The sequence below is a fragment of the Haliotis rubra genome, unplaced genomic scaffold (assembly GCF_003918875.1).
Source record: "Haliotis rubra isolate DU_JTF1 unplaced genomic scaffold, ASM391887v1 Scf192, whole genome shotgun sequence".
Lineage (NCBI taxonomy): Eukaryota > Metazoa > Mollusca > Gastropoda > Lepetellida > Haliotidae > Haliotis > Haliotis rubra.
In genome coordinates this window covers 151146-176625 of record NW_025765914.1, presented here as the reverse complement: position 1 = coordinate 176625, position 25480 = coordinate 151146, and the positions used below count along the sequence as shown (strand labels likewise).

The 25480-nt window shown below is 41.8% G+C and overlaps 1 protein-coding gene across 1 annotated transcript in view; it reads left to right on the top strand.

Moving 5' to 3' along the window:
- The window catches only part of LOC124274610 (inositol polyphosphate-5-phosphatase A-like), a 138660-nt gene extending 113180 nt beyond the window's left edge, over positions 1 to 25480 (top strand). Inside the window, exons 8-16 of the mRNA XM_046709976.1 lie at positions 7089 to 7230; positions 10053 to 10108; positions 11488 to 11572; positions 12850 to 12939; positions 13945 to 14022; positions 14740 to 14813; positions 15131 to 15293; positions 15595 to 15660; positions 17214 to 25480. Of these exons, the coding sequence (XP_046565932.1) occupies positions 7089 to 7230; positions 10053 to 10108; positions 11488 to 11572; positions 12850 to 12939; positions 13945 to 14022; positions 14740 to 14813; positions 15131 to 15293; positions 15595 to 15660; positions 17214 to 17921 (1462 nt within the window). The 3' untranslated portion in view covers positions 17922 to 25480. The remainder of the gene's footprint in view (positions 1 to 7088; positions 7231 to 10052; positions 10109 to 11487; positions 11573 to 12849; positions 12940 to 13944; positions 14023 to 14739; positions 14814 to 15130; positions 15294 to 15594; positions 15661 to 17213) is intronic.

The window sequence follows — 25480 nt, the reverse complement described above, 5'->3', positions numbered from 1 at the left end:
AGTGTGTACACATCGTGTGTTTGGGGGCACAGGGTGCCATCGAGTCTAAGGCGTTGCAATTTATGTACTGACTTGCATATAGCAGGACTGTCAGAAACCTGTGATCATGGGTTCCAATTCCAGTTCACATGATTATGTTTCAAAGTTTGTCAGCACATACCCATGCTCATGGTACATGGCCATCATCACTTCAGACTTTTATCACAAGCTGATATGCCGTGTTAAACCACCACTTCGAGTGAGTGAGTGAGTGAGTTTTGTTTTACGTCAGTTTTAGCAATGTTCCAACAATATCATGGTGAAGACGCCAGATGGGCTTCACACATTGTACCTACTTGGTGATTCGAACCCAAACAAACACTTTACCCCCTTGGCTACCCCGCCATCCCGGTGACTTCAAAATTGTATGTGCTTGACTCAAGTATGGTTCTAGCTTGAAAATTGTATGTGCTTGACTCAAGTATGGTTCTAGCTTCAAAATTGTATATGCTTGACTCAAGTATGGTTCTAGCTTCAAAATTGTGTGTGCTTGACTCAAGGATGGTTCTAGCTTCAAAATTGTATGTGCTTGACTCAAGGATGGTTCTAGCTTCAAAATTGTATGTGCTTGACTCAAGGATGATTCTAGCTTCAAAATTGTATGTGCTTGACTCAAGGATGGTTCTAGTTTCAAATTTGCACAACTTAAGGGCTAAAAGACGTCATGACTGGAATTAAATATTTTGTAGATGTTCAATCAGTAGAGAGTATTTGATGATTTTCATGACACGCAGCCAGTTTTACTCAGTAGGATTTGAGAGATAACAAGATCAAATTGTTCCAGTTACTAATACAATAGCTCTCTGACTACATTCTGTGGTAACTTGAAAACTGTCCCAGACTGACCATCTCACAGTGGTCAAACAGTCATTGCAAAATGCCAGGGGAGGTGATGTGGCCTTGAGGGCACAGTGTTTTCTGTCACACTGGACACACAGGCTTGGTTCCCAAAGTGAACGATGTGTACATTATGGTGTTCCAAGTACAGGATGTTGCCTCGAATTTTTCTGCTGCAAATGCAAAGCAATGTGACATTGCACTCACTCACTTACTTGCTGAGCCAAGCACAAGAGCTTGTGTTCATGTCAGGAAGAGAGAGAGTCAACATTATGACATTGTCAGATACATTATAACTCCCTTTTTGGTACAGCTAATGCTTATGGAAAAAATCTTCTAGAACCTCACTGGTTAAAAATGAAGATCTGTATATGTATTTGTAATTACAGCAAGTTGCATACATAACCCAGCTGCCTCTATCGCACTGCTGTGCGGCACCTACGTTAGACAGAGCTTGGCTGCACTCCTAAACCTACATGAAGTACCTACTGATGAATAGAAAACCCTTGACCCATCTTCAAAACCCTTCACCTCCAACTTGACCTCAGACAGGAGCGGAACAGGCAATGATTATTGGGCCTCCATTAAGTTCAGGCCAACCAAAGAAAACTTTCCCACGGTGCAGAAAAATGCAGAAAAGCCCACCTTAATCGTGGAAATAGCAACATAAACATAATACCTCGCTACTGAAACAGTAAAAACGGCAACTTTAAATCGCTTAAGCTGGATAAAAAAATGAAGGGCCTACAACTTTGATTTTGCGCATGCGCACATGGAAGAGGAAGTGGCGACCGCATGTTGACATTTTCCAGCTTGGACAAAAGTTACATTCCCTTTTTAAAGTATTTCTGTTGTGTTATTTGGCATTTATCATCATGAACTTGTGTGCGCACTTGTTGAGTTTACTTTCCATTCGTATGAAATGATTGACAGAAATTATTTCGACATATTCAATACTTTTTCTATGCAAGGCGATTCAAGGTTGCTCGAGAATTTGAAAGAAGCGCGTATGGTAATGCTTATGCGTAGTAGAGGTCAAAGTTTACTGATACAAAAATGTTGCAGTTTCATAGTCTTTCGTTGCCGTTTTTACTGTTTCAGTAGCGAGGTATTATGTTTATGTTACTATTTCCACGATTAATGTGGGATTTTCTGCGTTTTTCTGCACAATGGGAAAGTTTTCTTTTGTTGGCCTGTAGTTGCTGTCACAGTGCATGGGAAAATAATGGTTGGCTTGATCTTACTTGATTGTTTCAGGGTAGCCATGTGACCAATGCAGGCTGATGACCTCCCTTCAAGTCTCTGCTGTAGTTGGTGCTCCTGTCTGTGATATTAATGGGACATTGTTACAATGCTTAAAATGTTTGTTGCTTTCTCCATCCATTTGTCTGTCCATCCATCCACTCATCCATCCATCCACTCATCCATCCATCCATTAGTACACCGATTAATCCATCCACCCATCCATCCATCCATCCAATAATCCAGAGTTTTCACTTCTTCACTTGGATAATTTCTTACAGAAGACTATGTGAATGAGACCCTGGTGCCTACAGTATTTTGTGTCTGATTATATCTAGCTTATGGCATTCAATCATCAAACCAAAGGCCAGCGGTTCGATTCATAATATTGGTACAAAGTGTGAATTCCATTTCAGATGTCCCCAGCCTTGATGTTGCTGAATATGGATATTCCAACACTATAACTCACTTGTTCCGTTATCGCAGCAGCCGAGACGATGAAATAATAAATACCGGCATGCGGCGCAGTCGCGCGGGCATCTGCTTCACTTCCACCGTCGCACCGGAACTATCAGCGTATGCGACTTTGCCGAACATACGGTCGCTTCATTTCCATTCCGATTTTCTTCGCCAGATTGAACCCGATGCTGCGTTGGGGATCTCGAACGCAGAAGAACCAGCAATGATGAGATCGCTTCCGTGGACAGCCGCTTAAATTAATGCGCTCACCGGTTGATCCAGGTTACCGGTAAAACATCTTGAGTTCCGGAATTGAATCATTGATATCATACGTCGATAGATGGCGGTATAACGATCACCATCGATGGAAGTTGCCGAAAGCGATGGCTACCGTTGGAACGATATCCATGCCAGGTGCCGACCTATTCATAATGATATTATATTTGATTTGTTGCGTGAAACAAATGGGCCGACAACCATCGCGCTTCATGGCATTATGCGTGAACATGCGCGGCTTCAGTTGCATTGCGTTAAGGCGTTAAATTATGGGCTGGGCGGAACGCGATAAAATAAACGATGGGTTTTATTTTGCCAATCGTTGAACAGAACGCGAGTAGCGTCAGGCTCGGGCGAGGGACGCGCGGAACAGCATCCGTTTCGATCCCTTCCTTTCCACGAAATCAATTTCAGATCTTCTTCAAAGCCAAGATCCTCTCTGGCTCAAAAGATTCTCAATTTAAGCAACCTAAAATGCGATTTCCTCATTTTAGAAGTCAAAACCTGTTCTCGGCCCTGCATCCAGAAGTCTTTATAAATCCTCAATTTCAAAAGCAAAACCACTACCGAAGTGGTGGGATAAACCCTAAAACCGTTCAAAAGCTGTTTGATTAAGCTCAAATCCTTGCAAAAGAGCCAGAAAAAGAGTTAGATCCACGGTAGCTGACGGTTTTCGGTGTCAGGCGGAACTGTTTGAACCAATTCGCAAAGGCGTGAACCGGAAGCCGGTCGGTCGGGATCATGAGCTTTTTGAGCCATGGCGGATTCTGAATTCATATCGAATATCCGACCGACCGACCCATTGCAACTTCCTTGTTTTCGCTTGCTCTGACTCGGCGCTTCAGGCGCCACCCCATATCAGAACCACCGTGAGAACCGCCCATATCCTCTCCATAGTGAAGCTCCCTTCGTCGCGCCGAATCCGCTGGTGGTGCCTGCTGGCGGGTGTAACCTTTCATTTCGTAGGCGCTTGTTGAACGGGATGTGTCTCATCGCGGAACTTTGGTCGGTTTTATGAAGGACGGCAACTGATATCATTCGACTGGGTGCAGGCCGATGGTTACGACTGGTGGAAGTGAAAGGCTGATTCGTTTCAAACTGCGGATCGCGGGCGGACGCGGACTGGGCCGGTTACGCAAATTTAACCAATTCTGCCTTTGATGAATACCATCATTGAATCTTGAGGCGTGTTGCAACTAGGTCCATAGGCTGGTATGAACAAAGCCCGTCGTGGTTGCCCATCAGTCAGCTCAGCCAGTGATCCCTCCCGTCTGGTATTCTGCTTGGGGCCCCATCGGAAGCGATAAAGGATGCAGTCGATCACCTCAGAGGCGTGACCGGCCTCCAGACGTATCCAGTCGCGTCCAGAACAAAGTCCGAGAGGCTCGCGTCTTCTCACGCTTAGAGGGCCGTATTTTCGGGCAGCGATAACCCTCAAAGGGAAATCAAAGTCCGTAGAACACTTACCGAAGGCGAGGATGGATTTCAGCGGCGGAATTGAACTACGTTGGCGAATTCGATAATGCAAAAGGAACCGATGATAACAAGCTGACCAGTGCTATCGACGGAGGCGTCAGCAGAGATCAACAAAGCTGCTGCGATGCCTCTACTGATCGCTTTCCCGAAAGAGATCGCTGAGGCCCCGTAACACGCGAAGGGCTACCATCTACTCATTGCCGATCCATCCCAAGCGAATCTACCGAAATAAATCAAGATTCTGGTGGAAGAAAATCCCGACTGGAGAAGCAGCCATCCGGGTCGAGCCTTCGCGAGAAGGCTCTCATTTTGACCGACACCCCAATGGGCACCATCTGACATCGCAATGGCGCTGACGGTAAAGCGACCGAAGGAAGAATTCACAGACCACCGACAGAAGGACCCAGATGTACAACCTTAGCGAAGGCCTTAGCGAAAGCGGGAAGAATCATCACCTTCGCCGGCAGTCATACTCCAGATGTGGAATCTGATCACCAGACCACTACCGCAAAATAGCCTTACATGAAGGTCATATCATCGTTCCCCAGGACGGACCGCTATCTGAGAGAGACTAGCGAAGTTGAAGTTACCTGAAGTTCGGAAGTCGTCGCTTCATCTAAAAGATCAGCAAGGGACTACACAGGACCAGCGAAGCTATCAGTCCCATCTATAGATCGCCAAGAAGGTCCAACCTATCGATATAGATCCGCCAAAGGCTGATCACCCTGCGCCGTCACTGCGTCGATCACCTCACAGAGTCTGCACATAAACCTACAACTAGATCTCCACAAAGCGTCCGTAGATATAGAGATAGAGCCACACACAGCCCTACATCAGAGAAGAGCAACAACCTCTTATCATGATGATGATGATGGAATGGAAGATGATGGAGGAATTATTATTTTCTCTCAGATGCAGAGATATAAGATATTGGATGGTCAATAATCTAGATCTCTCATCACCTTCTTTAAATTGGCAATAAAGAGAGCGCCCAGACTTATCTGATGAAAAGAAGATGGCCTTAGATGCTATTACGCTACCCCCAATGTCGACCCGATTCGCGGTTACCTCAAGAACCTAGATACAGCATTTAACAAAGCCACAAAGGTTCCAGCGCCACATCTGCCACCAAATTTCAGCTTCAAAGAAGTTCTCCGCGCATAATATAGGACCCTTCTTCAAAGCATAAGACATCGATGGGGAACTATAAGCTGATCTCCGATGCCAAGAACAAATTACCTACAAGATTGATGATGGAAATTGGTTCAAAGATATGAAACCATGGCCAGAGTATGTATTCTTCCGGTCCTAAATAGATCTAGAACAATGAATAGGACACTTATCTCAGATTCCGGAACCGACCTCTGAAGATGACCCAAGAATGATTTACTTTCGGCCCTACTGATGCAAAGAAGGACCAGCCAGTTTTAATAGAATCATCTGACGCGTCTGTCTCAGCAGCCACTGACCTTAGCTTCGTCGTCCAGGAGGCCTCCTAGCTTCCTGCAACTTCAAAGGTGAGAGCACACAGCTCCACTATGCTTTGGCCCGTGGTCTTCCCCATCCATATTTGGCCGGAGGAATAGACACAGTCTCAAAGAAATCACCAAAAGGATTCTAGAGGGGAGTCCTGATGATTAAATCGATGGAACCGCAGCTAGCCAGTGTCATTCGACAGACTTCCACAAAGATACTCCGGGAGAGATCTAAATTCAAGACCTACAAAGGAGCTAGGAGACAGGAAGATTTGCCAGGTTCAGGGGAAGAGATTCTTTTAGGTTAAGCCGCTATGGCAACTATAGGAGGTCAGGGGCCGAGGGCAGGACACCCAGAGGTTCCACTTAACTATAAGCGCTGAAGACAGGTTCGAGGAGCGACTGGAGTCTCTTCCCACCCCGGCGTTTTGATACAACGCCGTCACAAAGTGGAGTGGGCGATCTTCAACTTCACACTAAGGAAAAGCTGGGGAATACTTAAGACACCTATGTCTCAGCAACATTTTTCAAGCAGCAGTTCATTATCCACTACAGGCCAAGCCTCCACCTAACGATCAACCCTCCAGAAGTTAGAGGTAGAGGCACAACTTAATACCAAGGGATTAAAGAGGCCGGTTACATTATACCTAGCGCCCAGGCCATAGAAGTAATAGAGCAAGGAAACATCCAGACCCGGGACACTGCTCCCCAGTTTTCCTAGTACCCAAGGAAAGAACTCCAAGGGAGAAATGCAGACTCATTTACAACATAGGCTTCTTCAACTAGGAGACTTACTTAAACAAACCCACCCAGGTTCACTATGCTTCTACATCTACCGCCCAGCTCTGACGGCAGATGATTCGCCCATGGTTCTACATGGGCGAGTATAGATCTACAAGATGCTTATCTACTGCATCCCAGTACATCCCGAATCCAGGAAATGCAACCCGGTTTCACGGCTGAGCCCAGTTTACATTACCAATCGGAAGTGCTCCCATTCGAGATAGCATCAGCCCCATGGTTATTCCACGAGGGATAGCAGAGGAAGCGATTGTTATCTATCTACATACCGTCAAAGGGAGCTCGCCAGTGCGTTCTTCCCTCGGCAGCCAGGATTACAAGTAGATCAAGATCACAGCATCTCAGAACTACGGTTAAAACTACATCCATAAAGCTACTAACACAGCTGGGATGGTTAGTAAACTTACACAGAAGTCGGACCTAGTACCGCCATAAAGATCTGCAATTCCTAAGTCCGATTTATCACCAATCTCAACCGTATAGATGCGGTACCAGGGCGGGTTGGCTCAAGATCCAGCAGATCATTCCACCAGCTCTACAATACCGCTACCGCCGACAATGGCCTAAAGAAGCTTTACTAGGTCTTCTAGCATCAGCCAAGACCCGACGGTATAGGCAGATTACAGTTCGCGTCGTTTGCAGGTCTTCGTCAATACACGCATCTCGACGACCTACAGCCATTCCAGTCTACGATACCTCTCAGACCTCATCTATTATGGTGGACAAAGAAATCCAGAATGTCTGAAGGGATTTGTTTAGCAGGCGGGAATTCAAGACCCATCTATATGCTTGAATGGCATTAATCAAGGGTTAGGGGAGCTCATCTCTCAACGGGGCCGGTATCGAGGGTTTATGGACTCAGCTAAATGAAGCTCCACATAAGCGCATTACGAGATGAAAGCTGTAATCAGCGCTCATAAGACATTGGAGCAACATTCACCCAAGAATGCATGCACCTGATGATGCACATACCGACAACTTAGCTAGACGGTGAAGTTTTGCTAGTGAACAGACAAGGCTCCAGCGGGGTCGCCCGAGACCTTTTAGAATTTAACCTTTCCCCGGCTGGAATTGAGAGATTAATCCAAGATCTAAAATCTACATGTCCAAAGTATGCCACATTCCGGGCCGGGAATATGCCTAGCCAGGCCTCACTCGTAGGCCCACATCTGCATTAATGCGACCAGAATGGATGCTCAATGCAGAGATGTTGCTGCAGATAATCAAGAAGCAAATAGGAGGCTAGTGATCCTGTTGGCCACAAAGGTTCAACAATCAACTTCTGCGACATTGAGTGTCACCAGTGCCAGACCCACTAGCATGGGCAGCAAAGGCGGCTCTAAAGCATTTCATGGGAAGGCCTCAATGCATCGCAGCGTTTCCGCCCCCAGCAATAATACCTCTAGGTAATTACAGAAAATCCAATAAGCGCCAGAGCCTACACAGCTTTCACTTTGAGTTACGCCCTATTGGCCGGCCAGAGCGTCAGTTTCCATAGCAATACAAGATCTTCGGTCAACCCGGCACTAGAACTACCCAAAGTAGCAGGCCTGTTAATACATCCTCACACCAAAACAGGTGGTGCAGAAACCCAGAGTATTCAAACTTCCATTATGGACTGTATTAAAAGTATGTTTAAACAAGAGAGGATGTTCTACCAGAGTGACCAAAGCGGTCAACTTGCGCTTCTGATACTCAGCAGCGTAGCTTGTCGCCGATTGACAAAGTGGCAAAGTTTGAAAATTATGCAGCAAACAAAGGGTTTTACGAGAATTAGACTGCATCGCTCATCAGAGTGGCAGAACTATTTTGTGTTACTTACGCGATAAAACAAACGTTTAAAAGGCTTTCGACATTTGTCAACATATCTTGCGGCTTAGTTCTGTGATTTCTATGAAGGCGGGTGTTAAAATTAACAAAGAACACCAGAGTTACTGGCCTTACTCACGTGGCTCCGATTGGAGGACCAAAGCGGAAATTCCACGCCCAGCTTGGGATCTGAATGTAGTTTCGCGACACCCTCACAAGAGTGAGGATTCACGAAGACCATTGGAATGGAAATAGCGTTTGAATTTCTCTCACAGAAAACGAGTCTTCCTGTTATGTAAGCTAGCCACGGCAGCCAGAATATCCCTGAAATTCATGCTCCTAGATTATGAGGAGAGATACAGTTTGATGAAAATCAAAAGGCAGCGCACCTAGGATTAAAAGATGGGATTTTGCATGCGGCTAAAAATCAACTACCAAGGTCCAGCCAGACAGGTTATTTCACATCCCTCGCTATCCTCAATTCTTGGATCTCAAGATACATTTGAACTTATCTCTATGCCCGAAGTCACGAATCTCATAATCTATTTCACGTCGTTCCAAAACAAGGCGAGATGCGGCTCAGAAGATTATTCATCCCGTTATAAGCCTACAAATCAGACGAAGAAGTCTCGTACCCACCATATCATTATGGATAAGGGCTGTCATTTCTACTTGGCCTATAAGGCAGCAAGGACTGGACCCTCCAACAGCATCAAATCCTCAGCAAATCAGGGCATTGGCGTATCCACCCTGCGCCCTTCATGGTAACTGTTCATTGAATACAATTATGGAAGGATGCTTTTGGAAATCTAACATGGTGTTTGCTAATCACTATCTCAGAGATATCACCACGAGGGCGTCTCTGGCATTCATCATTTTGATCGGTCCTTTGAGCATTGATCGACTCAGCAATTGACAACAGAAGTGTAAGTCCGAATAAATTAATATTCACCCCCATGACAGTTATTAGATATATATGACATATATTCACTGGCTTATAACTCCATGGAGTTCTAGAGGGCTATGTACATGTTTAGCTTAAGGTTATTCAACCCAAGCTCTCATACTGAGTCCTATTCGATTTATTACAGCAGCTAAGTTAGAGTACTTAGTTTATATATATATATTGATATATCAGTATATTATTAGTAAGGTAATACCCCACTTATAGTGTATATATCTATGGCTTATTATATATATTTTAGATTTCATCATCATTGTATCTATTGACCACCACATGTATTGCGTCGTCATAGCATTGTGATGTCATAAGCATTGTGACGTCACGGCCAGAGTTAACAGTTACTGTTCAGTTTTACCTGATGATGGGGCCAGAACAAGCCCTGAAACATTGTACTCAAGAATAAAAAGAAGATGTTACCCAGAAAAAATCTCTATGTTCATCATTGTCCTGGTTGGAACTTTAAAATATTCCAGGGGAGACTGACAGTGTTCACTAATACCATTAACTCCCCTGCTGAGACGAGTAAATTGTTTGTACAAGTCAGGCTATGAAAATTCTCTGGCAGAAATATTGGTATTTTCATATGAAGGGTTCATGCTTTAAGAAAATATACTAGTAATTAATGTAAAAACCCTATCCTGTGACCTAAGCTAGCATGAATGTTATGTTTTCAGAGCCCTTCAATATACAACGGAAACAGGCAACAGGCACTGATGCACACATTGAAAAGGTACAGCAAGCTTATCACATTTCTTCAATCATATGCCTTGACAGTGTATATTTCTTTCAGACATGCTTTTCATTCAGTGTTTATTTGCAGGGATGCGGCAAATTGCTTGCTTATCAACGTACCAAGCTTTTATTCAAAGCATAGTTTTTAATAGAGGAAATTAGGTGTTCGATTTACCGGGAATCATTGGCACTGTGGCCATGCAGCCAGGATTCTTGAACAGCTAAGATGATAATGATAAGCATAGGGAAGGTTCAACCTGCAGAAACTTTTAACAACTGACTGCTAATTTGTTATCAATATGCTTTAGAATGTAAACATTGGAAGTCATTAGAGCCATCAAAACTATGGGGAAATCACCTAGATAGTGTGTTGATTATCGGCAGTTGACTCGTCACGATATGGCCAGAGTATTGCCGATGTGAAGATAATTGTAACGCACTCGCTATTAAGGCAGTTTCAGCAGCCATTCCCTCAGTCTGCACAAGGTGAGGTGAGTGAGGTGAAATGGTTCAAGATTTTTGCACTGATGTGGTGATGTACATGCACTTGTGTGTGTATGGCTGCTTGTACTAGTCTGAACTAAGTCAGTCACCATATTTTCTTGAGTATACTTCGCACCTCACGGGAGGGGATACAGTATTTTGATATTGATATTTTAGATACAAATCTCATTAAAGATATTTAATATCAAGATAATGTGCTATCCAAGGAGATAGTGTGCTGCAGTTTATCATACAGACCCACTCAAAACAAACCCAGTATGCTCACCCCAGGCCTAAAATTCCTTGTGTTATTCCCTTAATGCTGTCTGCAAAGTTTCTCTTGGTATGGGGGCAGTGGGGTAGCCTAGTGGTTAAAGCGTTATTCTGCTCGTCATGCGAAGACCTGGTTAGAATCCCTACATGGGTACAATGCCTGAAGCCCATTTCTGGTGTCCCCTACCCGCTGATGTTGCTGGAATATTGCTAAAAGCGCATAAAGCCAAAACTCAGTCAGTCAGTCTCTTGGTATGACTTGGCTTGGGCATGGAACCACTGACCTTCCACTGTACAGGTAAACATCGACTGTACCTGTTCACAAAGGGATCTTGGCACTAAGGTGACCTTAACTCCCATTCTTTACTATCACCTTAACGCTAACATCACTTGTGAAACTGGGGCCAGGTGACCAAATAGTCGAGTGACATGTTCTTGACTTAGTGGATCGCATGTCATCGAACCAAGACTTCATTTATATTATTACTGCATTGTCAAGTGGAGACTGAAATTATTAATTGAATGCCATCCTACAGCAGCAGATTTAAACAACAACAAGCAACACACAAAGTGACAAAGTGAAGAAAATGTATATTACAATAAGAATTTGGTTGTTTCCAGGTTTGAAGGGGACCAGTATGAAAAGGTTCCGATGTTGATATTTGGAGACTTCAACTTCAGACTCGACACAAACGTTCTAATAAAGGTGAGATACTTGTCATACCTAAGAGATGTTTCTGCCATTTGGAACCCCTGTAGAAAAGTATTTTATGTCTGCTTTAAGGATGGTCTTTGGGCGGTATCTGTATTCAACTTGTTTTGATACAGACATTATCAACAGGCATGAGAATTTCCTGTGGATCCGCAGATTTCCAGGATTTTTGTTTCATTTTGAACGTTTTTGAGATCGATGTAACTCTGCAATAAAGACCCCCAAGATGCCCGGCTAGATGTTCAGTATGTTTTGTGCTTTGCCATTCTTATGTCTGTATCAATAACTTGCTGTGTAATCATGGCGATAAGTAGAGAACATGTGACTCCCGATTGATTTTGTTGTATAGGTACAGATGAACAAACACTTGTCACTGTGCAATAAAAGCTATGGTGTCAGTGTAAATATGATGGAAGTTATCAGTAACTTATGTTGTCAGGTTGTCAGATATTACCAAATACTTGATGCCTGGACATTTTAACATTTAATAATAATAATGATAATAATTAATTTATATAGGCCTATTTTCCAACTTTGAGTTCAAACGGTAGATTGTTCCACAAGGTGGGGTTTATTTTGGAGATGGCATGATCAGCAAGTTTAGTGGATGTTGAGGGAACCGAGAGATTCTACATATTCTAAGATCGGAGATATCGTCCAGGCTAGCTATTCTCGAAACGTTCAGCCCTAGCCCTAACCCATTCTTAACACATTGAGGGTGGGGTAGCCTAATGGTTAAAGCGTTGGCTCGTCACGCCGAAGACCCGGGTTCGAATCCCCACATGTGTACAATGTGTGAAGCCCATTTCTGGTGTCCCCCGCCGTGATGTTGCTGGAATATTACTAAAAGCGGTGTAAAACCAAACTCAGTCAGTCAGTCAGTCATAACACATTGTCTACGATCAAAGTTAAGAATTCTTAGGGCTACGAACGTTTCGAGAATAAGGGCCCAGGTATTTACATCTGGGTCAGATCCTTTAGGTAGAGAGGTGGAGTTATCTTTGTGCAGAACAGCATATGTCAGTGACAAAACTTTGTACACCACCCTTTGCTGGACTGGGACCCAATGTAATTGTTTTCATACAAGTGTGATATGCTCATGGGGTTTGGTTTGCAGTGATTTTATGTTCCAAGTGAATATCAAGCTCAATGGATGTTACTTGTGATGCTGACAACAACATTACTGTTAACCATTGCATCTGTGAATGACTGAAAGACAATACCAAATCTTTTCACTGCATATCATGTTCACTGATGGTGTGTCTTTGTAGGCCCTCACAGCCAAAACAACGTCGGAACAGACACTAGGAAAGAAGGACCAGATCAGTAAGATCGTTTACACCGAGGAGGGCAATGAGAAGGTGAGGAGGAAGTAGAGGAGGAAGTAGGGGAGGATAATGGTGGTGGTGGTCAAGGAGGGCAGTAGGCTAGCCAAGTTACATTGGTGTTTGTCTCATTACACTGAAGGCTGTTTTGAGAGGGGGCAGTAGGCTAGCCAAGTTACATTGGTGTTTGTCTCATTACACTGAAGGCTGTTTTGAGAGGGGGCAGCATGGTAGCCAAGTCACAATGGTGTTGAACTTGTTACACCGAAGGCTGTTTTGAGAGGGCCAGCATGGTAGCCAAGTCACAACGGTGTTAAACTTGTTATATCGAAGGCTGTTTTGAGAGGGCAGCATTGTAGCCAAGTCACAACGGTGTTGAACTTGTTACATTGAAGGCTGTTTTGAGAGGGCCAGCATGGTAGCCAAGTCACAATGGTGTTGAACTTGTTACACCGAAGGCTGTTTTGAGAGGGCCAGCATTGTAGCCAAGTCACAACGGTGTTGAACTTGTTACACTGAAGGCTGTTTTGAGAGGGCCAGCATGGTAGCCAAGTCACAACGGTGTTGAACTTGTTACACTGAAGGCTGTTTTGAGAGGGCCAGCATGGTAGCCAAGTCACAACAGTGTTAAACTTGTTACACTAAAGGCTGGGTTTCATTTATTTACTGATCAAATGCAAGGCTTCACCCGTTCATAAGCTCTACTGCAGTGAATAATGCACAAAGTGGCTACATCTCCCTTTTGTAACTAAGACATGCACCACTGTTGTGATCTTATGCACATTCACACTGTTAAGGGTGGCTCAATCATTCAAATTGGAACCTATCTGAAACAGAATTATTGTTGCCTAGAAATATCTACTCAGTGGCTAGACAATACCTAATAGTCTGTATTGAAAACCCAAAGATGTTCAAAGTCAATAATAATGTGAGTAATTTTGTAAAGACTCAATGATTTTAAACAGTGTCTGGAGTCCTCATCACTGTTGTATAAGAGCTGGGAGTTTACTGAACCCATCAGTTCATCGTTGGTTGTTTCAGGTTGTGCTGACAGTAGAGGCCAAGGGATTTGACTATCATGACAAACATGAAGATCTGTTCTTCAACACAATCAAGTGGGTAGGTGCCACTCTGTCCTCCAAGGAACACTACAAGACACAGTCAGGCTGAAAGGGGCGGTGGGGTAGCCTAGTGGTTAAAGCGTTGTCTCGTCACGCCGAAGACCCGGGTTCGAATCCCCACATGGGTACAATGTGAGAAGCCCATTTCTGGTGTCCCCCGCTGTGATGTTGCTGGAATATTGCTAAAAGCGGCGTAAAACCAAACTCAGTCAGTCAGTCAGTCAGGCTGAAAACTGTATATCAGACATCATATGTATAATGTTTGGCAGGCTACAGGTGCCTAGTTGTGTTCTACAGGATGCCAATATTTTTGTTCTATGAATTTCATGGTATTGTTACTCAAAGAATTTAGAGGTAGGTAATAGTGACAATCAGATAGCAAGGTAAAGTGAAAATATAGCGCGCTCAAATTTTGATAGGGATTAGTAGTATCCTTGTTTGTTGCCAAGGGTGTTACTTTATGGTAAAGGTATACCTGTTTCTCTGTAACATGATTTGCATACTGTCAAATTTGCTTCATTTTACAACACACAGTTTGCAGTGTGTCCACTTAATGGATATAACCATGACTTATTTCTGTACTTTTCTCAATAAAAGTTTACTTGTCAGTGTTATGATTTAAACGTGCTGTATGTATTGAGTTGAGGAACATATGATAGTGTTTACCACAGAGTTAGTTCTCCTGTAATGGTCTGTGTTGTTGTATTTTGTTTAGTTGAAGCAGTATGACACTGAGATGACTCCATTCAAAGACAGGTTGTCTGAATATGAGATCAACTTCCCTCCAAGGTAAGAAAGCCAACAATATCAGGCCAGGCAAGTAATTATTGGATCTTTTGTCCCCTTCGGCCTCCAAGCATTATGCCTCACTGCCAAATGTCCAGACCCACTACCAAACATCCAGATTCACTGCTTCCTATGAATCCCACATGAAAACAAATGAATCGAAACAGAATGCATTTTTTAAAATAAATGATGTACAATGAAATGTCTTGTCACTGTTAACAAATAATACATTATGTCCAACATGTTGAGGATCTATGTTTCTTGTTTAAATCAACAGTAATGGGTGCTCCAGACAATGTGTCTTGTTTCTGTTTTGTCAGCTACCCTTTCAGTGAGGATGTAAATGATGGGACGTCATACATGAAGACGCGCTGCCCCTCCTGGTGTGACCGGATACTCATTTCTCAGCGCCAAAGACATCATCTTCCAGGTGAACTACAGCACCAAAATATGTCTTTTCCTGGATTCTTGAACAGAATGGTGGCAAGAGAAAAAATACATTCCAAATCATAACATTAAAGCATTCGCTCATCATGCCGAAGACTCGGGTTCAATTCCCCACATGGGTACAATGTGTGAAGCCTATTTCTGGTTTCCCCAGCCGTGATATTGCTGGAATATTGCTAAAACTGGCATAAAACCATATTCAGTCAGTCAGTCAGTTAGTTACTAAATTGTGTCGGAGAATTTGTTTGGCATCCAAGGGACACAACCCACCAATGTGACATGCTGACAAGGCACTGTTAATCCCAGATCCCTCACTGATTATATTGTGTGCTTTCAGGATGAGAAGTTTCACCGGCCCCAGTACAGCTTAATAGGGAAGGAAGTTTGTATGGGTGATCACAAGGTTGGTGACGTTCATATTGATTGGTAATAAGAATGTACGCTACTTTTTGTTGCATTAGTTTTATCAAATTATTTCATGATTAATATATTCTGTATGACTGAGATGTATTTGTGACTACTTTTAACTAACAGTAAATAATGTCAGTGATAATATTTTCCATATTGGTGTAAAGTATTTGTTTGTCTAGGCCAGGTGTATTAACATGACAAGTCATTGGTGTATCAAGAATCTCATCCTTGTTTGTTTTTATTTACAAAATACCATGGGTTGCTGAAAGTTTTAAACTGTTTTTAGGGGTGGATGGTTTAAAGATTATTTTGTTTTTTGTTTTTATGTACTATGTAATGAACATGAGCCAGTACAAGCTTGAAACTTTACTCTTGTTTGAGATTCAATAAATTTAACAACGAGATCATTCTTCAGCAATTTCAATTGTGTGTAAAATGCACACATGCTCTGCTGCTGTGGCAGAGAGAGATGAGTGATGTTATTTGATTGTGATGTAAGAGCGTTGTGCTGTTGTTGCATTGTAGTATTGTATCCTAGGAAACCTATCACATCCAAGTGGTGTCTTCAGGTGTGGGTGATCAGTAGCTGTAGCGTAGCTGTGTGCAGGGTTCAACAGGACCTAGTTTCGCATATTTGTCAAAATGATCCAAACCGGGATTCGAACCCCCACCCTCAGAGTCAGGCACCTAATCGCCAGCACACAGAAGTGGGTTAGGAATGTGATATTGTGTGCTGGCGATTAGGTGCCTGACTCTGAGGGTGGGGGTTCGAATCCCAGATGGAACTCAACCCAACAAAAGTACTAGAAACTGTACTTTACTAAGAAAGTGAAATCCCAAATATAACATATGTTACATGGATAGTTCTATGTTTTCATATTGTTTGGTCCGGACAATAACATTTACAGGGAGTAGTGATATAGCTGAAAAATTGCAGACATGGGTAATGCAGTGTTCACTCACTTACACCATGATGTCCGTGTTTTGATTGAAGATTGCAGATCTTCACTTTAGCCAGTGTGTGAAAAATGTTCGCTTTATCACCGTCCTGTTATTTTGGGGGGGGGTTTCAGCCATATGTTATACTTACAATACTTATACTTTGCAATTCTTCACTACAAATTAATCTAGACCCGCTAAGGTCCAGGTTAGAATATTGATCTTCAGTAACCCATGCTTGTCGTAAGAGGCAACTTGTGGGATCGGGTGGTCAGTTTCGCTGACTTTGTTGACACATGTCATTGGTTCCCAATTGTGCAGATCGATGCTCATGTTGTTTATCATTGGATTGTCTGGTCCAGACTCGAATATTTACAGACCGCCGCCATATAGCTGGAATATTGCTGAGTGCGGCATAAAACTAAACTCACTCACTCACTCACTCAAATTAATCTATCTTTAAGATCTCTTTGGGGAATGGTTCATGAAAAGAAATGGTTCATTGTACTGCTGACTAATCTTTCAAGACAAGTAAAATGAAATAACTGTGTGTGTTTTATGCGTGTAAATATGTAATAATGTGTATGTATCTCTCTGTTATCGCAGCCAGTGTACCTGTCCTTGCATCTGAAACCAGGAAAAGGTAATCTCAATGAGTCCCGCTCATCCTCCACTAAATCTCCACGCAAAAAGGTGCTATCGATAAATGGGGAACATTTTGAGAGTGATGACATTACTGACATCAATATACATGACTATGCTGTATTTGAGAAAGAAAATGATCTCGTTCCTGAATTCCGGACCAGTATTCGAACCCGGACAGAATCTGGGACATTAATTCCTGATTCCTTAGAACCCGTACCAACTAAGGTACGCAGGAAGTCTTTTCAGGAAATAGCTATGCAAGTTCGGACTTGCCAAAAAATATTACGGCAGTGGCCGAGGATTCGCGTGCGTCATCATAGTTCATCCTCAGAGGATTTCACTGATGACCATGAGGAGAACAATAACGCTGATGAAGACAAAAGCCCTGACAACGACATCAAATCTATTACAACTGACATATCTCATGTGTCCCTAGAAGTTGATGACTCAGTCAACATGACACCCATCTCCACCCCGACAGCTTCGCCCAGTAGTGACAATGCTAACAAACACCTGTTGCATGGTCCTGTGAGTGTTAATGAGCATGCTCGGCCCAGCTTCCCTCCCAGCCAATCAACTGGTAGCCCAACTTCGCCAGCAAATGAGCGCTCAAACCTTGTTGTCAAATCGAAGTCGGACTCCTGCTGTCCTGCCTGTGTGTTGTTGTGATCTGATTGTTGTTGGTGCCTCTTCTGTTGTTATCGTGAGTTACTCACTCCTATACTTATTCCTTACGAACAACTTTCACAATGCTACATACTGTCCATCTTCATGTAATATTAGGAAATCTCCATCAGCCAAGTAGGTGTGTATGAATGTCATACCGAAGTCTGGGTTTAATTCCATCTAGGAACAATTTTAAATTCTTGGATTCCCTTGCTTTGATACTCTGAATAGTTTTAAAGGAAACTATCTCGTCAGCTTGGAAAAATTTCCATTCTCAGTTCTGATTATCAAAATACAGAAACTGGACATTATTTTTAGATTGAGTAATTATTAACAGCTGGATGAATACTATTCTAAAGAAATTAAGAATGCCTCATTTTTTTATGTTACTGTTGTTAATCAGTCATGCTAAAACAAAGGGGTGCTGTCCTTAACTTCTGTTGAGTAGTATGGATACCCTCCACATACCTGAGCATGTTTTGTATGGACAGTGTGTAGCAGTGTGGCCAATCACCAGGAAGATACATGACGAATGTATACTGTTCAAGATATGATAGGGATACTGCCAGTTCATTATGTAGTGTTACACTGTGTTATACGGTTTGATGTATCAGTGAATAAGAATGTCCCTATTTATAGTTGAGAGGTATATCTCCTATTTTACCTGAACCTGCTGATGTGTTGGTTGACCAAACAACTTTGAGATAAAGCTTCCAGTATGAAGCAAAGTCGAATTTTCAAAATAGCTATACAAGTCCATGTATCTTCCTTAAGGTACAAGAACTGTGGAAATCTCTGCTAAATCGCCTGAGTTTTTAGACACTTGATATTTGTACAGTTCTTGGCCAGACAATATTCTGCCTGACTTTGATTTACGATTCAAATCTTATATTTGCTCAACTTTCTGTGTATGTTTATTTCCTGCTGTTGTACTGCTTTTATATATTTATACAAGTATGTATGTTTGTATTGATCATTTTTTCTTATGTTACTTTTTATTTTATAGCTTACTACTATATATATATATGTATATATATCGTAGCATGTTGAATTCCAGTTGACATATGTAACTATACATATGGTTGAAGTGGTTATTCACAGAGCATGTCTGATGTCTTGGCTGTCAGAAGGTGTGGTGGTACAGCAGGCATTGTGGTCACTTCTTACGTCCTGGGTTCTATTCCCCACATACATAGTGTAAGGTTACCTCGGTCTCATTTGGAATACAACATACTAGCATCTGGAACAAACATGAAATTATAGCCTTGATACAGACTAAGTGGCATCCTAGAAGCTTTAGTCTCAGTTAAGATAGAATTTAATAATGGATTTCAACTGTATTCGTTCATTGTAATATTTCAGTACAGATGCCATCCCTTTATCAATAAGAAATCTGTAGTTTTAAAACAGTTTTAATTTGGACTCAAATTGAAAGGATTAAGATTATGTATCAATAACTGTTGTGATTCTGAAGTAGATTCTGTATTTTTTCGCTAACCTTTTGCATGAGGTAAACAATATGGTACAATGTCCAGACTTCCATAGGGACTGTGTGCCATGTTTACTGATTTGTGTTGTGATTTTTCATTTTGTCTCCCTCCCATTATGCCCAGGTTGACGGTCGACACCTGACTGGACATGACGTTTGACACTCCGTCCCAAATTCATGTAGATTGAAAATCTTGACTTAAGCATTTAATCATTGCACAAGAGACCTTTGTTGTAATTCCTACATGGAAGCAGTGGCACATATTGCTCAATGTTGTAGAAGGCATTTTGCTGTGCAGAGTTGCATCCCTTGAGCTTGCCAGAAACCCTGGATCCTGAATTCCAATCCGAGTGCTCTACTTAGATTTGTTTAAAAGTTTCTCAGCATCATTCCCATGCTCATTGTTGTTTTCCACCAAACTTGTAAATGTCCTCCATCACAGTAGCCTTTCCTGCCACGTCAGTCTGACACGCCATGACATATTAACTGGAATACTGTTTGAAACAGCGCCAACTCACTTACTCATTCTTACTTGGATGCAAAGCATGAAGTCTAGTTTTTCACCCTTATGCTGGAATATTGACAAAAGTGGTGTGGGGTTTCACTAACTTTTCCAATTTTGATGTGGGAAAGTTCCTGCTAGGTTTCTCTGTCCATGAATCTTGAATCTGGTTCCATGGTATGTATTATCTCCCTTGAACTGGCAGTTGCACACGATTCTGCTTATTGATTCTTTTGGTACTAATGAATGGGATGAGCGTAATCTGCTCTTAGTTTGGCTGGGTTCTTTGGCATGAAGCTTTGCAATTCTTTTGAAAATTTCACATAATTGCTGGTGAAGTGACAGTGTAATGTGATTGTCGTGGCCGGCACTGAAAGTGAGATTCGGCAGGCACACCAGCTACAGGTGAGACTTCACTATATTCTCTATGTATTATGGGTAGCCAAGTGGTCAGGGGCATTGCTGTTTGCCATGCAGAGTTGTGTCCCTTATATCTGCAAGGATCTTCTTGTGTACCCTAGTGATGATCCTTATTCTATCAGCACCATATCCACTGTCTAAAGTTTACTCAAAAAGCAAATATATTTGACCTATGTCATTTTGAACTTTTTTCAAAATTTTGTTGGTTGTCAGGTTTGTGGTAGACCTAGCACACCCACAAATTCCATCTAAATCCAGCTCATATATATCTAACAGGACAACCACGTTTCTTACAACATAGTATATTTCAGGGCAACCAGTATGTTCAGCAAACAAACTATTTCCTATTGTATTTCCTGAAACCAGTTCTATTTGTATTATGCAGTTATATTTTTGTATAATCCAGAATCCAATTTTTTGTATGACTTGTGGTTAACTGAGCTGGTTTGCCTAAGAGACCGAACATTTGGTGTGCATGATTATGTTTTCGAGAATCATTCAAGAAAATAACATTGTGTTTCGATCAAATCACATCCTTCTTTTCCATCCCCTCTCCTCCTCTACATCCCAAGAATATCAAATTGCCGATTCTGTATGCTAGCCCTTGTTTCAACAAACTTTACTGGTTGACACTCTTTCTGGGAGCGCAAACCTCTACTCCCTACTGGCAGTTTACATGAAGGGGTATGAGACCCGTCTTACTACTTGTAGTTGTCTGATGGTCAGCAGCCCTAACCTGATGGCTGATCTCCATCATGCAGATGGCATCTTGCTGACTTCAACATGTGATGCACTCACTCTAACTCTAGTACAGCAGAAAAAATGGCTGAATAATGCTTAGAATCAATTCCACATGTTTTGGGCAATGATTTCATGCATGCAAAAATTAAAGTGAATATATTTTCTGGAATGTAAGTTTGTGATTTTCATTGAGACCAATGTTATCCCAAGATAATGTATGTTTCAGTGCCGACACCGAAGGCGGAGTTGGTGCAGCTCCCCGGGGCGGGGGACATCATCATTCCCAGCACGCAGGTGAAGATCTCAGAGGTGGACACAACACGCTACATCCACATCAGGCAGGGGGACAGCTCAACTCGCGTGTTCAGGGAAACATCTGTATGACGGCAATGTCTCTTGGTGTCACACAATTGTTGGAAGATCTTTGGAATAATGTCTGTATGACAGTATGTCGATCTCTTGGTGTTATACAACTGCCAGTCAACTTACAGATGTCAGGTTTGATGTCTGTATTTACCATTCAAGTCAATCAACTTGGCAGATCTCTAGATGGATGTATTCATGACTGTCCTCAACATCAACAGCATTGTCGTGATGAAGTTGATATGGAGTTCTGTCAGCTGCAGTAGAGATGACCTTCTCACATTGACAGTAGAGAAAGGCCTTGGTTTGACTTACTCATTAGAGGCCAGCCAAGCTGGACTGTCCAAAATGGAGCACCTTCAGTGAGTTGACATAACAGTTTTGGTGTTGGACCATGCAGTGACATTGAGTTGAACAAGGTCATTGGCTGATCCAGAAGGGACACCTGTAGTAGGGTCAGCATGGACCTGTATGACATTGTAGAGTGGGTCAGCCAACAGAAGACGTGCAGGACATCCTGGGATGTCACAGTTGATATGTCATCTGCTATTGGGCTGTTGAAGATTGTGTGGACATTGTATATGTTAGTGTTGTTGGAGCTGTTGGTGTTGGAGCCTTTCGGGGCAAATACTATGGCGTCCAGATCATGCAGATTGTGAGATTGACTCCAGGTCATGTAAGAAAAATTCAGAATAGAACAACCAATGTGGTGAGTCCACTGATGGGCATGTGGTCAGCTGGACAACTGACCTGCAGAAGGTTACTGTAACTGTAAGGATGGAACAGTTCTACCCACATCTCATAAAACCGTTGAAAACCCTTCAAGTACACACAGTGTGATTGCAAGTTGGCAGCTGAAGGCCATCTGTTGACAGACTTGGACGTGACCTTGAAGGCAGTTTAAGGTCAACCCTGGTTGTTTTTCTACCATACATAGTGCCATATAGGAACTTTTGTTAATTGTGCAATCATGTCACTGGAAAATTTTATGAGTATTGTACAGAATGTGGTCTTGTGTATTTGTAGTCCTGAAGGTAATGAGAATTATTGATCATGTGTATAGTAATGGTCAAACGTAGTTGTCTGTAAGAGCACCTGCTGTGTTTGTTAGAAGGGTCTAGCATGGTGTGACCAGTCAGCGATCTGTACAAACGGTAGAGACATTATTTCTATATTAACCTTCAACCGTAGGCAACATATTTGATCAGTCAGGACAAGTCAAGCAACTCCACAGGGGCACAGGGGATGTCTGGTCAGGCAATGTTCATTGTCAGTTACTACAATCAAAACCCAACTCACGCCTGAAGACTCCCACTACAGCTTGAACAGGTTCTTGTGAGAAGAACCATGAGTAATTGTTGTTGATGGAAATGTTTACGTAGTCCACCTTATAGCAGGGGATTTATACTTCCCATTGTGTTTTATAAGAAAAGGTCATTATTATCAGGTAGCAGGGACATGGGAATACTTTTACATAAAGTTTGGGATGGAATAGCTGGGGACATGAAAGAATGTTACACAAAGTGCAGAGCAGCAGAATATGATACAGTCTAAAGCCCAATGTTTCTCTTAAAAAGACTGTCCCTAAACAGGTGCAAATTCGCCCATCTCTCTTATGCATAAACAAAATGTTATTAAAATATTATGACTTTGATATTACACTTTCATGGCACTCACTCCCAGAGATACAAGCCGCCCAGGGCACAGGTGGCGTTCATCTAAAGTGGTGTAATTCTCTGCCAGAGTTGCAGCCTCTGTACAAGCCAGAAACCTGTGCCAATGGTACCAGCATCGCTGTCTTTCCACATTAAGTTGATGCACTATGATATAAGTGGAATGCATCAAAGTGGGTTTAACCAAACTCATTCACTCACACAATTATTCTCTTTCATCTGTGAGAACCACAACCATGTTTGTAAGCTTATTAAAAGTGGTAAACATTGTTGACCTGTGTCAGATTAACTCCAGATTTGTTTCTTTGAATATGGCATGCATGGGTTCACAATGTTGTTTTAACTTGATCAATATAGCACAATTGTGTAGAAGCTACTAACCAGTTATCTTGGGTTTAAAGGTTCGAGGTTTGACTCTACCTGATTCCTTGGTGTAATAGTGCCATGGATGTGATGTACAGAAACACGATCTCTAGCATGTACAGAGATTATATCTCATGCTGATGCTGCATTCTGTTGCCATAGTTACCCTTTTAATTAGAAATTCCCACTTTGTTTTTATAAGATATTTTCTTAAAATGACAGAATTGCATTAATTGCATCTTCTAATAAGCTCACATATTCAGTGTCAGAAAAACAAGTCCTTTTCAAATCCTTGTCCTCATATGTTAAGGCTCTGGAATTTGCTGTACAGAGTTACTTCCCCTTAGATTACCAGGAAACAGAGGTTGTGTGATCCAGTCCCTGTTTGGCCCTATTATGTTGCAATGTTTTTATCAGCACCAAACCCATGCTCTTCGGTTTCAACAATGTTGTAAATGTCTGATCCTACATCTCTTCTGGTATTCACTCTGACATGCCATGATTTAACTTGAATACTGTTTATATCAGTGTTATGTGTTGCGTACTCATTCACCCAAACTCATAGAAACTTTGTAGGTTGTATAAGCCGATCTATCTCTTGATTTGATTTAAATCTAGACCAACTTATATTTTGGATTATGGATGATAAGTCCCTAAATGTTACTCAAATTCTTTGTTTGATTGAAAGCTGCCTCAAGGAAATTAACTTTAAATAATTAATTCTTGTGTCAGTTTAGCTACACTTGTTGTATTAATCCTGCCTATCTGTAAACATGTTTGTACTAGCCTTGCTAATAGTTAGTACTATGGCTTGTAGCTGTCATTATCATGTTCTTTAAATTACAGTTGATTATTGTACAGTGTTAGAGAGGCCATGTGTAACTCTCCACGACCTACACCAGCCTGTAATACTCCTTGTGTAAAAACTTATCTTATACTCTATTGTTTGTATAAACCAGCTCAGGTCATATATATAAGTATGTACATATATCTATATATATATATATATTAGTTGTTTAACCAGCTGTGTTGTTCATGTTGTTGTTGTTGTTGTTTGTATATATGCTGTTAAAGATCGTTGTGTATTGCTGCCTGATTCAGACTGTTGTCCAAAACATGGATGTAGTTGTGGAGGTACCAGATAATTAATGGCAAACCTTTTTATGGAATTTTAGAGGGTTGATGAAACAACAGGCATTTAACCTAAGGTAATATATTGAATGATCAGTATTTCAGTTGTTTACAGTAGTTGCGAGAAATAGTTTTATTATAAGCATTAATAAATTTGTATTTTCATTTTTTTTCTAATACATACACCACTGATATACTGATGGGGAAAAATAAGGGAACAATCAAGGGAGGCTATTTTATCTTCTTTTTTCCTTTCATTCTTTCAGTAGTCAAAAGGATATCCACACCAATATTTCAGCGAAGGATTTTACTATAAAATATCGTTCATATTGAAACGGCAATATGCATCGTCCAGCAATCCTTCCTGTGGTCCCTTATTTTGTTGTGTCAGTATAATCCCATTTATGTGTTTTGTGCATGAGGAAAGTGACATAGTCACCTCCTCTATATAGTGATGCTTTGTTCGGTCAGTTTATTGGGAAGAAAAAAATCAACTTTTTTCCAATCAGTTTTCTGATAGAGCAATCAAAATGTGCAATGCATTTTGTGTTAGATATTCAATCTCTAATTATAGTTCTTATGTGGATTGTATATTGATGAATGTATTACAACAGTCAGGGCTAGTATTATGGCATATTGAATAGATATATTATTTTTTACATCCATGCACACAAATATTTCTAAAATCAAAACCATTCACTTATTGTCGACTCAAAACATGTTTCATGTGCTTTTGTGAAACCAACATTGTCATGTTTATTAATACTGAGCATACATACATTTTTCATTGTGTTATCCACACTTATATATTGTTGTTTCCTCATAACATCCTCTCTACGTACCAGTCCACCAGTTTCTCTAACTACATAGGTGGACTCTA